We start from the raw sequence: 14,479 nt of genomic DNA, 5'->3' as shown, positions 1-14,479 counted from the left end.
AATTTAGAATAAAAGAACCTAAAGGCTAAGGAACAGGATTATCAGAATGATTCTCTGAGTGTTCATACAAGTTAGCTCAGAAGGTCAGAAGAATCCCTTTATTTTGACTCTTTCAGTTTCCATGTCCCATCAATAACACAGGGACGAGCCAACAGTTTCCTTCACCATCTCATTACCACCACTGCCCACTATGTTCACAACTTACCCAACTGAAGGAGCCTAAAATAAACCCCAAAGACTTGAAGGGGCAAAGAAGGAATGAAATATTACTAAGATCTGTACCATCTGTCAAAAAACCTATTTTTTCATAAGGGGTTTGTTGCATTGTTAATACAGACATTGAAAATATTTTCTTTAATAGTTTATTAACACAGATTACAACAGAAATAAATACAAAAACATCTTTATGGCATCTTCTTATAAAAAGCTTTTTATGTTCCCTTTATCATGCTGCTGTTTGGAAAGGCTTAGATAGCATATTAATTGTAACATCAGGGGATGGCATCAACTCAATCTCTGAGAATATTTTAATCACACAGATGTTTTCATCGTATCTTTATTTCTTATCCCACTCTTCTTTTCTGTTCATGTTGTCCAGCAATCACAATGTCACATTCCAATTTTTAACACAGATGCTAGAAATTAATTATTTTCATGTAGTAAACTACGCAGCAGATGCTGTATAGCTGCAAGTAAAGCAGATCCTGCTCTGAACACCTTGTATTCTGAGCAGACAAGACAGTTGAAAAAAGGGGAAAGCAGGGAACTGGAGTGATTTTTCAAAGGTTATGGAAAGCCATTGGGTACCCTCACTCCTAAATCACATCATGAACCACTACATTCCCCTGCTCTCATAAAGAAGAGAATTCTAACAAGGTAAAACTACTGCATTTTTGTAAAAGGATAATAATACCTGACTGAAAAAATGAGATGGAAAATAATGCTTTATAAGGTCATTTTAAAAAATAAACCAGCACTATTAGAAGGCCATTCCAAGCTCTCAGTCATTTTCCCACTTTCGAGTCTATCAAACAGAGATATTTCTACTCCCCAAAATATCAAACAGTATGAAATCCTCAATTTTGTTGGAGATGCCAGTGTTCGTGTGTGGCTTGTCTGAAGCGATTTTGTTTATTTTTAAAAATCCCGAGCATGCTGCCAGGGCTGTAGTACAGCCTGGCTCAGTGGAAACCCATTAAAACCGCTTTGCTGGGCAGATGGTGTCAAAGAGTCAGGAGCACAGAACAGAATCCCACTGTGCACAAGTGTTCAGTATGCAAGAAATCATCTCCTATCAGACAGTGCTGCAGGGGACACAGGCAGCCGCCGAGGAGAGAGCAGAGCACAGCAAAGTCAGGCTAGGCTCACAACCCAGAAACAGGGAAAAGGATTCGGAGCAAGGGAGCATGAACTGAGCAGCCCCACGTGAGCAAGGGCACATCTATGCAGAGCACCAGATCGAGCTTTGAAAACAACACATGGCTTTTATTCACTGAAAGGGTAACCATGCTTTGTTATTAACAGGGTCAACACAATCCAAAGACTCAAATAAGATTTTGAAAAGTGTCCACTATATTTTGGACCCCCATCTTTCACACGCTGATTGACAGGGTTGCTGGGCAGTTGGCACTGCAGTAGAATTCTGGAGTGGGTACAAAGAAACTCATCAGGGACATCTGGGAATGGCCTTGCCATGACAGAACATGAGAAAACTTTGAAGTCGTGTATCAGACTGTGCTAACACAGCAGTACACTGCAAGGCTCCTTTTGCTTCTGTTCCTTTGGCACCCTTCTAGAGAGGGAAGGACAAGTGTGTTCAGTGTTTTCAGATGAGTGGCTAATTCCATAGGTGAGCACAGCACCTAACAAAGCCCCTAACTCTGGGTTAAACAGATCCTGAACAGAACATCCACAGGGAAAATGAGTGTAAAAGTACTCCCTGTACTCTGCACCACACGTGGCAATAAACATCCAGTGTGTGTGCACCTTTTTCCTCTGCTGAGCACAATCTGCTGCTCAGGTCTGCCCCAAGTCCTGTACTGAGGACACAAAGAGATCCCTCTTCATCTTCAGAGCGACAGACTCATGACCCTGAGCAAACTAGATCCTATTTTTATTTCTGAGAACAAGGTAAGGATGACAGGAGTGTAACTGCAGGTACACCGTGTATTTACAGATTTATCACACTGCAAAGTTTCGCAGAGCTGAATAGTTCTTTCAACAGTAGCTCAAAACAGTCTACAGAAACAGCATCAAGCCCTCCTTCAGAGCAGGAAAACCAGACAATAAACCCCACTGGTAGCAGCAAAGCAGCAAGTTAAATGTAGGAATCTGACACACAGACAAGAAAGATAACTACCCCATGCGTACTAGCAAATCAAAGTTAACCAAGCAAGGCTGATTACATTAGGACAGAGATGCAACACTAAAGGATAAATACAGATATTTCAAATATAAGCAGATGCAAATCACCATTATTTTCATGAAGACAAGTAGAATGAGTCACCATGGCTCAGCAGAAAATGGAAGATACAATTATGTGCTAATCCAGAATCTTTGGTGAGTGGATTGAAGACTAACTGGAAATGTCTCCTTCCCTATATTGTGGATTAGATCAATATTCAGAGACACCACTGACTAGTTACCTCTGCCAGCTTTGGGTTCCTCCTCTTGCACAATGAATTTACATAATGTATACTGAAGACATAAAACTACACTTTTAAAAATATAAATAAAATGCAAGTCATGTTGAGGGCCCACAAAATTCAAGGTTTTGAAACCATTTAGCATTAGATGAAACCACACTCCGTGACTTGGAGGATTTTTTTTAACATGCAGGACATGCAGACTCATCTGTGTGATTATCTGGACATCTGCCTTGCTCCTCAGCAAGAGGTTTGCAGACTGTCTGCTCAACAGTCTGCCTCTCTTAAAAGCAAATACATCAAACAACAAGATATGGAGCATCCTGGTTCAGCTGGAGAGGAACTCCTGTTGCTCCTTGGTCCATCTCAAAGCTGTGTTCCCCAAGGGTAAAGAGTGTGTTGGCACCTCTTCACACCTCTGCTTGTGGCACTCATTATCACCCCTGCTGCTTTTTTAGATATACGCAGCTAACAGATTTCTTTTGTTGTTTTTATAGGAGCTACATTCCTCAATATCCTTCCCCTTCCTACAGTTCAGAATCCACACGGTCATTTTCAGATGTGGGTCTGTTTCGCTTATGAACCATTACCACAGCAAATTTCTGAAATACCTTAACCAAAGCATCCTTGTAGAACAATCTTTGTTTGAAGATAAAACACCAAATAACTAAATAAACCAAACCAATTCGAAGTAACTTTAAAAACAGAGCCCGACGGGCCTATGGGAAGGTGGAGTGATTACAGGAGAAGGAAAGAAGCTTTCTGTTTTGTAAATCTGGGGAAATGGGGCAACATTGATGAGACCACTACCAACCTTTCTACACTGTTTGTACAAGAAACAAAAGTGCATTTTGCTGAGCCACTTCCAGGGAGACAATTGTCTGCAGCACAGAAAACTCCCTCAAGGAACCTTTCTGGAAACCTTGATTAAAAACTCCCAGCAGTGAGCAGTGAGAACAAACAGCATCCTCTGTGTGCAGAGCACAGGCTCTGAGCAGTTAATTGACCCCAGAGTGCAGATGCCACCAGTGACTGGCAGGGTTCTCCTGCTCTGCTCCACTGAGCCGCGGCTCAGCGGTGATTTAAACCAACCTCTGCTGCACTGGATCACAAACACTCACACCAGCAGTGCCCGTGTCTGCAGCACCGAGGCAACACCAAACAGCTCACAGCAACACTTCCAACTACCACAATTAGTCGCACTACAGTGGTTTTTCTCAGTCCTTTCAAGGAAAAGAGCCATCTGACCTTCTGAAAGAAATCAAGAGCATCTTGCACAGTGCCCTGGTTTTGGTATTGTCACAAAGGTCTTTGTTTACAAGCAGACACAGATTGGGATGCAGTCTGAAAGCAGCCTTGTTACTTCCATTTCCTCCCCTCGCTTTTTTCTCGCTTGCACGCAGAAGGTTTCTGGCACTGGTTTCACAACACTGCTCAGATGTTCTATGAATCACCGCTGGTGTGTGGGCTACAGGCTGAAAAATACCACTCCAGAGAACTCTGTCTACTGGGAATTAAAGCCTGCTGAAGGCACTGAACAGCCCTGTCCTGTGATGGGCTCAGGATCACACCCGCGGGGTCAGTGGATGGATGCAGCTCCTGTGGCAGAGCTGGGTCCAGTTCAGGTCACAGAAGTAAAGCAGGAAATGGAAGCTGGCATTGACACCACACAGGCTGTGCTTTGGAAGATGAACAGTTTCAATCCCTTGCCTCTGTGGGGCCATCAGACCAACACCTTAATTCAATTAAGAGAAGAAATCAGGGACATGCAGAGCCCAGTCCTCATTCTACAGTTAACTGTGCCCACAGTTCAGCCCCAGGGTGAAGTAGCCTAACATCCTCAAATATGTACTTTAAACTGCTCATGATAATTAGTGTTGTCTACGTGTCTCGGAACTACTTAAATCCACTTCATTTGGAGCTGCCATTAATAATGCAGCAGGCAATACTACAAAGACTGGTGAAAATCAAGTAATTTAATGCATCACTTTATAAACCAAACTTGTGATGAATCTCAGCTGCCTCTTCAGCTTCCCTGCAATCAATCTGTCTGCAGTCATGTTTATGTATCGTAGGACCCGTGATAGACTGCCACCAGACTTGGCATCCACAACCACCTCACGAGCTTGATTTAATGTGAATGCAGCATGAAAAATCAGATTATCTTTTGATTCTCTCCTTTATTAAATAAAACTGATCTTTATTGAATCAAGCTGCTTTTATTAATATCTAAAACATTGGTCGGTGTCACAGAGCCTGCCAGTCCTAAGGAACTAATAAAAAAAAAGAAAAGACAGAAGTAAAAAATGAGAACATTACAGGGAGATATTAGAAACCAAATCACATTAAGCCAGTATTGCAGCTGACAAATAAAACATGAGTCTAGCTGTGGAATTTTTGGTTTAGTCTGAATTTATTATTTTTACTGAAAGAAAAGGAATCGGAATGGGGCTTTTCCCACAAGTACTCTGTGGCAAGAAACACAGCAAGAGCAAAAAAGTAGAAGTTATGTTCCCCTTCCCTTTTTTAGTGTCCCAGACAACTTCAAGTTCAATGCTGCTGGGACAGGGACAAAGCACAAAACCTTTGGGTTTAAGGAAACTGCTTGAACTTAAAGCTGGAGAGATTTCATTTATTTGGGGGGTTTTATAGAAAGCTTTTGGGGTTTTTGCCTGCAGGTAGAGCTCACAGGAAAAGCTCCTAGTGACCACACGTGTACTTTATGCTCACGTGAAAGCAGCAAGCACATTTTCCATACAGACCAACTGCACAGCTGGAGCAAAAGATGCTGGGGATGGGTCTGTCCACAAGCAACACCAGCACTGCTACTTTGAGAAAAAGAATGGGTCTCTTATCATCACCACCACAGTCTGTCAATATGAACTATAATTCAACCCTGAACTCCTGTCTAGCCACCACCAAGGAGTGGGAAAAAATACATCCCATAAATCATATAAAACTATCTTTGATTTTAATCCCATGTAAAGAACTATACCCCATTACTAATATACTACCACTTTTCTAGAGGAATGAACCAAAACTGGACATTTGGGGGTTTGGTTTCCTTGTTTCCTCACGCTCACTTTGCTGTAACAGGAGATTTGCATCACTGCACATGTGCTCTGCACATCTCTAGCTATGAGGAACACCCTGAGGGGATACAAGGAAATCCTGCCTAATACTTGCCAAGCCTCCATTTCAATAAAATTGAGAGAAAAAGAAAATCAAACCAGCAGTTCTATGTCTGAGATATCATTAGAGAGCAACTTGCAGGAAGATTTCTGCCCAGGATGACACGGAAGAACACAAAATGCTCAGCAGAACACAAGCAGAGCAAGTCACTAAAATATTCCCTTGGTTGTTTACCACCAGCATAAACTTGAAATTTGAAATCAATGAAATCTGGTTGTATCTGGAGACATTCATAATGAAAAAGGCTCCTCAATCTTTAGTCTCACAATATACATTTCAAAAGTGTTTGGAATCTTATGGGAGATGCTGTTTTCACTCTAGACTTAAGCCAGGCGTGGAACCTGGAGCTCAAATACAGTATTGAAGTTTTTACTGTACTCCAGTGGAGCTGATGACTTTCCATTTAAACAAGAGAACAAAACACCCACATTATTGTGCCTGTTGTATATAGCCTGTTCTCATTAATGTCAGCTGGACCTGGTTATTCTTTGACAGAAGATTTCCCAAGAACTTCTTGCATTTGATAACAAACAGCAAAATGCTGAAGGGACTGAGGGCAAGCACTGGCCCCCTAGGACTGACTCAATCAAACTGTGAAATGCCCCAGAACTACAGTTACAGAGCACAGTCACCTCTGCCCTTGCACACCCAGATTTATTACATTGGCAGTGCATTAACACACCTGGATTATGTCAGCACTGAGAGTTGGCCTGGTAGGATCTTTAGCTCGTTACTGAAAACAACATTTCATTTCTCAGGCTGGAGCTCTGCCTTTTACAAGATAAAAGCAAAGCAAAATCACAATAGTATTCTCAAGGCTTCAACATTATTACCTGAAAGATTTGGAAACTGTGCAGTACAAGGTGTGTTGCCATGGTTCTGAGTAATAAGCAGCAGCCCTATACACAATAGACAGCTGATTGCTGTTGCACGTTAAAAGCTTTTGTATCTCTTTAGGAAAACTTTGTCATCGTGTCATAAATGAGGGAGTTTTTCTATTAGCAATAGAAGAGCATCAAAGAAACATGCCCTGTAGTAGTAATCATACCTGATTTATTTTTTGTCTGATCATCTTACTACGTGGAGGGGGGTGAGAATCAAATGTGAAGTTCCTACTATAAATCTCTGGAAGACTCTTCTGGTCTTTGCAGTGTTTAGGGCACAGCAGTGCAGATGGAGTCTGTTAGCAAAGAAAAAATACCCAATTGCATTAAAGATGCATTACAGAACATCTTTAATACATCTGTATTACTAAACAGCAGAGTCCTGGCACTGACACAGCAGTGGAGTCTTGGATCCCTGAAGTGCAAGCTCAATAGCACAGCTAACACCAGGGATTCTGCTGGGACCTCGTGTGTCTGGTCCCATGCAATCACAGAGTTCTTTAGGCTGGAAAGATCCCGAGACCATCAAATGCCTCTGCTAACCCAGCACTGCCCCTTCAGCACTTCACCCTGACCACATCCACACCACATCCACAGTCTCTAAAATCCCTTCAGGGATGGGGACTCCACCACTTCCCTGGGCAGCTGTGCCAGGGCTTTGGGGAAGCAATTTCTCCCAATACATCTTTCAAAAGAGATGTAAGTAACATTTCAGAATGAAAACACATATGAACGCTATAATTGCTGAGTTAGCAATAAAAGAAACGCTGTATTCTGTAAAACTGAAATGTCATTTATTCCAACCCTGGAATAAACTGCAATCTCAGTCCAACACTATGTTAATGCAGTGTTAGGGCAGCAAACTGAAACACAGCAAAATCAAAGGAATGAAGAAGTTCATCCTCACTGCAACTGTGAGCCTGTCCAAAGTACTGATGGTATTGCTTATAATGAAATACATCTTTTACAGCCCAGCTGGGCAATCACAAGCTACTGGTGTGCAATGTGAATGAAGTAATCTCTTGAAAATACTCCAACTTCTAATCCCTACTGCTAATGCATTTCCAATTGCAACTTTAGAACTTACGTAGGCACTGCATTTAAGGAACATTTGAGAAGACTTACAGTTTTGTTCCTTTCTTTCTTTACCTGTTCTAAGGTAAAAAGGAGGACAATTGAATTTGATACAGGGAACCACCACAGAAATACATAGCTATGTATTCTGCCTTCTATCAGTAAATTCAGTTCTGGATACAAACTAATTAGTAAAAATAACTCAATGCAAAAGGAAAGTACTGACCTCTGGAAGTGTAAAAGGGTGTTAGGAATAACTAACACCTTTTTTTAATAGGGATATTTATAAGCAGGACTCTTTACCAGTATGTTTGCAAAATCACAGATTAAATGCATATGCTCTTATTCCCCTTTGAAGACTAAACCACATGAAAACTTTGTTTTCCTGCCAAAATATAACTGCTGATGCACAGTATCTGCTCCGTAGAAATGCACATTTCTTCTAATTTATATTTCACAGGAATGCTCAGAATTATCTATATTAAGAATTGCAAGAGTGCATTCACCTTTTGGCTGAGGCCATCAATGAGAACTTTTAAGCTCTGAGGAAGCTCTAAATGCACACAGAAATTCGTGCACTGTCTGTGCGCTGGTTCTCTGATTCGAACTGTAAACAAGCTCGAGGGCTCCAGGAGGGAATCACTGCGTTGTCTGAAGTGATGCCATCAAGACATTCAAACTCTATTCAGCACGCAGGGTATCAGGCACCTGCCACGGCATCTCACCAAAGCTTTTACCTGTTTCACCAAGCACCTGTTTCTCTGGTCCAGTGAAACACTGCCAGTCAGGCTGAGATACAGGATTTTCAATCTGAAAAACGCCACAGGAGATAACGGTGGGGCAGCCAGCTCCAACAGCTTGTACCTCTGGGGATTTCAGATTTCCATATCACAAACCCTTCTTAAAGCAGAGCTACCAGCTAAACTCAGCAGCAGCATCTTCTGCCCGATCAAAAGCACAGTAAGGAGGTAACAAATGCCTCAGGAAACTGCCCCTGTTTGTCGTGATCAACCAAGGGAAGAGCCTTCCACACATCCTCTGTGTTTTTGACTAGCACATGGCTCTAACACAAGACCTCTCCGTCTCGAACTGTGGGTATCAGCACTCAAGGCATTACAGAGAAAGGGGACAAAGGCTGGCTACGCAAAATAAGGAACAAGATGCAGTGAAACAGAAGCGATTGAGACTTACCTTTGGAAAAAACTGCTGCCAGGCTCAAGAGGAGAGGCGACAACAGATGCCCCATATTGCTAATCCCGGAAGCACACATCCTACGGCTTGTGGAGCACTTAGGGATCAGTTTCACACACTTCGTAGTAAAAATCAAAACCGGTCAGCTGGAGAGGTTACATTTTCAGAAAAGGTCATCTGGAAAGCGCAAAAGGCATTTCCTTCGCAGAGAAGACTTACTTCTTTAGCGTTAACCCTCCCCGTTCCTCCCTCCTTTCTTCAATGAGATGATGCTGTGAAAAAAAAACCCCTCTCCTCGCAATAAATAAAACGGAGTCAGTTTTGATTCGGATCTCGGCGCGGAGCCTCAGCTGCCCAGGCAGGCGAAGGTACCCGGCACGCCGTGTCCGTGCCGGGCGTGGGCCGGCCCGGGCCCGGGGCAGCGCTGCCCTCCCGCCCGCCGGGATGCGCTTCACACGGCCAGCGCCCGCATCCCGGGCACAGCGCGGCGGCTCCCCGGGCGGCACCGAAGTTTTCCGTTCGGTGATGCTGATCAGCCCTGGTATCATCCACACACGCAGGGCTCGCTGTTGCGCGCTCTTTTTCTCTTTCTTTTTTTTTCAAGTTCTCGATTTCCTCGTTGACCTGTCTGACTTTCTGCACGCGAGGGAGATCACAGGGAGAAGCCGAGGGTCGGCGAGGCGCTCAGGGCTGCCGGGGCCGGCGGCGGCGGCCGGCGCGCACCTCCCGCCCCCGCGGCCCGGCCCGCCCGCCCGCGCCGGCCCCGCCGCATCCCGCGGGCTGCTCGGGGAACCGGCCTGAGCCGCCACCACCGCCGACAGCAACGCCACGGCCCCGCTAAACAAATAAATAATAACGCCGACCCAAGCCCCGCCTCAGCCCCGGCGGCCCGGCAGCCCCAATCCCCGGGCAGCGCGGCGCGGAGCGGGCGGAGCGGGGCGGGCCGGGGATGCGCGGACCGGCCCCGCTGCCCGGCCCCTGCCCGGCCCCTGCCCGGCCTCCGCTCCCCAGCCGCTGCCCGGTTCCTGCCCGGCCCCTGCCCGGCCCCTGCCCGGCCCCCGCTGCCCACCTCCTGCCCGGTCCCCCCGGGTGCGGCGGGAGGCGGCAGCGGCGCCGCTCCCGGGGCTGGAACCCGGGTCATTCTGGGCGGGCAGGGCAGGGCACGAGGCAGGGAAGGGCACGGGGCAGGGCAGGGCACGGGGCAGGGCAGGGCACGGGGCAGGGCAGAGGCGGCTCCGGGAGCACGGGCGGGCAGAGCATCCCCGAGGCGCCCGCACGGGCGGGCGCGGGGCCGGACACCGCATCCCTGCGGCTGCCGGGAGGACGCGCTGGCAGGAGCGAGCTGCTGCACGTGGCCAGGCTTTGGCTCCTGCCCTCGTCCCAGTTTATCGTTTTCAGCTCTCCCAAGCCACTGCAACAGTCGAGAGCCAAATCAAGGGCGGTGCAGGCAGAATAGGGAAATAATGTGAGGGGTGTGTGACGGACTACTTAGTACATATTGCAAAACCAGCAGCAAAAAATACCGACATTTGGTCTAAAATAGTCTCCAAAAGTGCTGTGGGAAAATAACTGACCTCAGGTTTTCCATTAGAGAAGGTATCAATACTAACCCAAACATTTGATCAAGCTTAAAAATGAGATTTATATTATCCTTGGCAGATAGAATTGCAGCAAAATGCAACTTATCATAGCCAAAACAAAGCAAAAGAACCAAGAAGTAGCTACAAGAGTTCATAGTCATTTTCTTCTTGCATGGAGTCCATGTTTGGGAACAATAAAAATACTCGTCTGTCTATCAATATCCACAAAACTGAAGCTGTAGATAGTCTATCAAAATAAACTTTGCACACTTTCTGTTTGCCAACACTGAGAAGTACACGATTACCCATGCAGTGAGAGAAGGCTGCATTTTGTGTGGTGGTGTGAATTCATTTCAGAAGTTCATGTCAGCTTTGGAAGCATTCCCAGCTCCTGAGAGGCTCCCCAGAGCTGAAATGAAGCTCATCTCTAGAACTGGCATTGCACTGCAAACACAAATGTACAGCTCAGAGTATCCCCTCCCTGACAGAGGATAAATAACTGCTATTGGCAGGTGTTGTGTCCTTGCAGTGTTGTACAACATGGGGGAATTACTGTTAGCACTGTCACAGACACGGGAGTCTCCAGTGCTCTGGAGGAGGAAGGCAGTGTTCAGCTCCATTCAGTGCAGGCTGCAATGTGCCAGGATAACATTCCAGTTAATCTGTGCTCTGGTGAAGAAGCTTCAAAAAGAAGTTTCTGCTAAGTATGAGGAGTGCAAAGGGAGAGCTTTCTCTCCAGATACAGGTGTGGGCAATTCAGTCACCCAAGTGATTTAAGAAAAAAAGATACTGGAATAATAAGAAAACCAAACCAAGGTTCTCCTCTCCTTTGACTTCTACAGTTTCTGCCTCTGTGCTTTCACATTCAGTTATTTTGTGCTCCTTTTGGAGATGTTTTGTGCATGGGCTTTTAAGGCCTTGCAGTCTTTCAGGATAACTAAAATGAAAGAAGGGCAAAAGTAGTTACAGAAATGCGGAGTCAGAGGGTGTTTTAATGCAAGCCATACTATGTTTGCAAAATTAGCTTCTTTCCCTTCTCTTCATATTTTGCAACATCGTTGTTGAAACAATAGATTTGGAAGCACTTTTTAAATTTTTCAGCCCAAATGTGGAAACTCTGGAACCTAGGATCCTTCATCTAGAATGCTGCCACTCACTGAAGAGATTAATCTTTTAGTTTGGTCTTGTGAGAGGAAAAAAACTTAATCTAAGCTATAACTTTTTCCTTAATGTTATTTAAAGTAATTTGGAAAGGTCGCTAACTAATTATTAAATTTTATGCATCAATACCCTTCCCCTCCAGAGCACTTTGCAGACCTTTTACTTTTAGTAGGTAGTAATGGACACTTAATGCTTCCTCAACATCCTCCTCCTCGTCTTCCAGTATCCTGTTATCCCCACAAACCAGATTTGGGTCTCGAGTCTCTCTCAAAGCCAAGTGACTTTTGAATAAACTGTTGTCTTCAGTCCCTCAGGGATGAGCAAGTGCAGCCATCTCTTGCCCTGTCCGGGAATGATCTCACTTTTGGTGTGGTGGCATTTTACTGAAGTACCAGCTGAAGGTCAGGCCAGCCAAATTTCCCCCTGCAGAGTGGGTGTGCCAGTTCCAGTTTGTGCCCACGAGTGCAGGTGACAGCACATCAGCTGTGAAACTGTCCTGGCCAACAGGGATGAAAACCTTCCTGTGCACTGCTCATGGAAATCACAGCAATTCATACGACTCATAATGAGAAAACATCTTCCTGTTTCATTAGCAATATGTTATTTTGGCAAGAATGCCTCATCTTTTCTGGGTGATTAACACAACTAATTGTGAATGAAGAACTGGCATTAGGAAAACACGAGAGAGAGTGGGGAGACCTGAAACCCACAACCTAATGGAAAAGGTAGAAAACTGATTAATCCACACCCAGCAAGGTACTGAAAAGATCCATCTTCACCCTGAGACTTCTTGGTTCATCTGCAGTGTGATACGTCAACTTTATGTCATTAAAATTCTAATTGTTCTGTTCAGTTTACCAATTCCCATTTTTGTTTAAAGTTGGGGAGTTTTTTTAGCAGTAATGTCCCCTCTTTGACAGGCTAAAAGCACAGGTCTGGGGGAAGCCCCACTGATAAGGCAAAGAACTGCAGACAAGGGAAAACTGGAGCCAGGTACACGAGCAAAAATGTTCCTCTGGCCAGCATTTCACCTCTAGCTAGACAGATATAGATACAGATATCTCAATAAGTAAATCTATAGAGATAAATGAAAAGACATGGAAATACAGAATAGGCCTAGTGATCTGAAAGGAAACAATTCATTCCAAAAGCCAGTTGCATTTAAAAATTGTCTCTCAGTGCCCACAGACCTGGAAGAGCCAGGCATGTTGTTGAGTCTTTTAACCTGAGCAGTTATATATATTTTTCCAAAAATATTTTTCACTTTCAATTAAACTCTGAGGGAAAAATACTGGTGCTGCTGAAGTCAGTGCACGCCTTGCCATTGATTTTTACAGAGACAGATTTTTACTCCTATTTTTTTTTTCTTTGCTTGAGATTGCACAGAGGGCATTGAAATGGATTATCTGGGTTTGCAACTGCACAACATTCAAAGAGAGGAGCAATTAGAGTCAGAGATTCAGCAGATGAAAAGGCATCAGCATGATCAGCTTGACCTCCCAGCAATTTTATACAATTTCATGTGTTGTCTTCAAAACATTTAGCAGCAATGACGCAGCGGGTGCACTGTGACTGCCATTTAGAGTGCACACCCTAAGTTGTTCCATTATTATTTCATATTTCTATCTCTTATTTCCTCATCACGTCTATCTGTGGTCTTTTCTCTGTTTGTGTAATGCAGAGTCTTTGGGGAGGGGACTTCCTTCGGGTGCTCGCGTACCCCGCATCTCGGCCAGCTGCACCACAGCCACAGCTGAGTCTTTGTGATGCTCCCACAGAAATACTCTGAAAATCAGAACAGCTTAATGGGAGATGCCACAAAGACCACACTGAGTCACACGCTTCAGTTGCCTCTTAATTTCTGCATTTTATGCTTTTTTGACATTAACCAGCACTTGGATTTTTGTTTCAGTGACAGCAGGATGAAGCATTAAATCTTTGTTAATTCTCATCTGTTCACTCAAACCACATAGGGAGATAAAAAATGAAATCACTTGATTTCCTTGTAATGCTTCTGTTTTATGAGAAAAGCAGAGTCATGAAGGATCTTGGCCAGGCTGAACGCAAGATCTCTTTGACAGCTTGTGTTTGTGCTGTCCGTGGCAGTGCCCCTTGAGTGCCATCTCCTCAGTGATCAGACTCCAGCCTCAGTGGGGAGCAGCATTCCTACAGCTCTGCTTTGTGGTGCTGCCTTGCTGTCAGTTCACAGCCAGTGCAAAAGGAGATGATGTCAGAATTTCCACTCTCCTTTACTTGTTTCCAGTGAAAACTCAGAAATATCTCAGTTCCAAATGATTTCCTTTGTCATTCTAAAAGTGACAAAAGACCTTATCACAACACAACTAGGCTCTTATCAGCCAAATCAGCCGTACTCTAATAGGCAAAGGTGTATCTAGGGTTTTTTTTATTTGAATTAATGAACTAATATATTAACCTGCTTCATCTGACAGTAGGATTTTAAAAGCTGCCGTGGCTGCAAGTTACTGTACTCATATAACAATAAAGTGCAGTGATTTATAAGGACCGAATCACACAAGATGCAGAGGCCAGCTCAGAGAAAACTCAACAAATAAACAAACCAATATGTGTGCACCTCAGGGAAAAGTCAGAGGAGAAATATCTATATATTGTGAGAAAATGAACAGGCACAGAAGCACCAATACCTGCCAAGTTACCACAGGCAGAGTGAGCCCAGTGGCTGGAATGTCAATGTTCACAGGCAGCGTGTCCAATTGGAACTCTGCTAACATTC

At 44.5% G+C, this 14,479-nt stretch overlaps 1 protein-coding gene across 1 annotated transcript in view; it reads right to left on the bottom strand.

Moving 5' to 3' along the window:
• TMEM132D (transmembrane protein 132D) overlaps positions 1-9,881 on the bottom strand; it is a 184,383-nt gene extending 174,502 nt beyond the window's left edge. Inside the window, exon 1 of the mRNA XM_063416100.1 lies at positions 8,987-9,881. Within this exon, the coding sequence (XP_063272170.1) occupies positions 8,987-9,065 (79 nt within the window). The 5' untranslated portion in view covers positions 9,066-9,881. The remainder of the gene's footprint in view (positions 1-8,986) is intronic.
• Positions 9,882-14,479: the final 4,598 nt, after the last annotated feature.

This window comes from Prinia subflava, chromosome 19, assembly GCF_021018805.1.
Source record: "Prinia subflava isolate CZ2003 ecotype Zambia chromosome 19, Cam_Psub_1.2, whole genome shotgun sequence".
NCBI lineage: Eukaryota > Metazoa > Chordata > Aves > Passeriformes > Cisticolidae > Prinia > Prinia subflava.
This window is presented reverse-complemented; position numbering and strand designations above follow the sequence as displayed.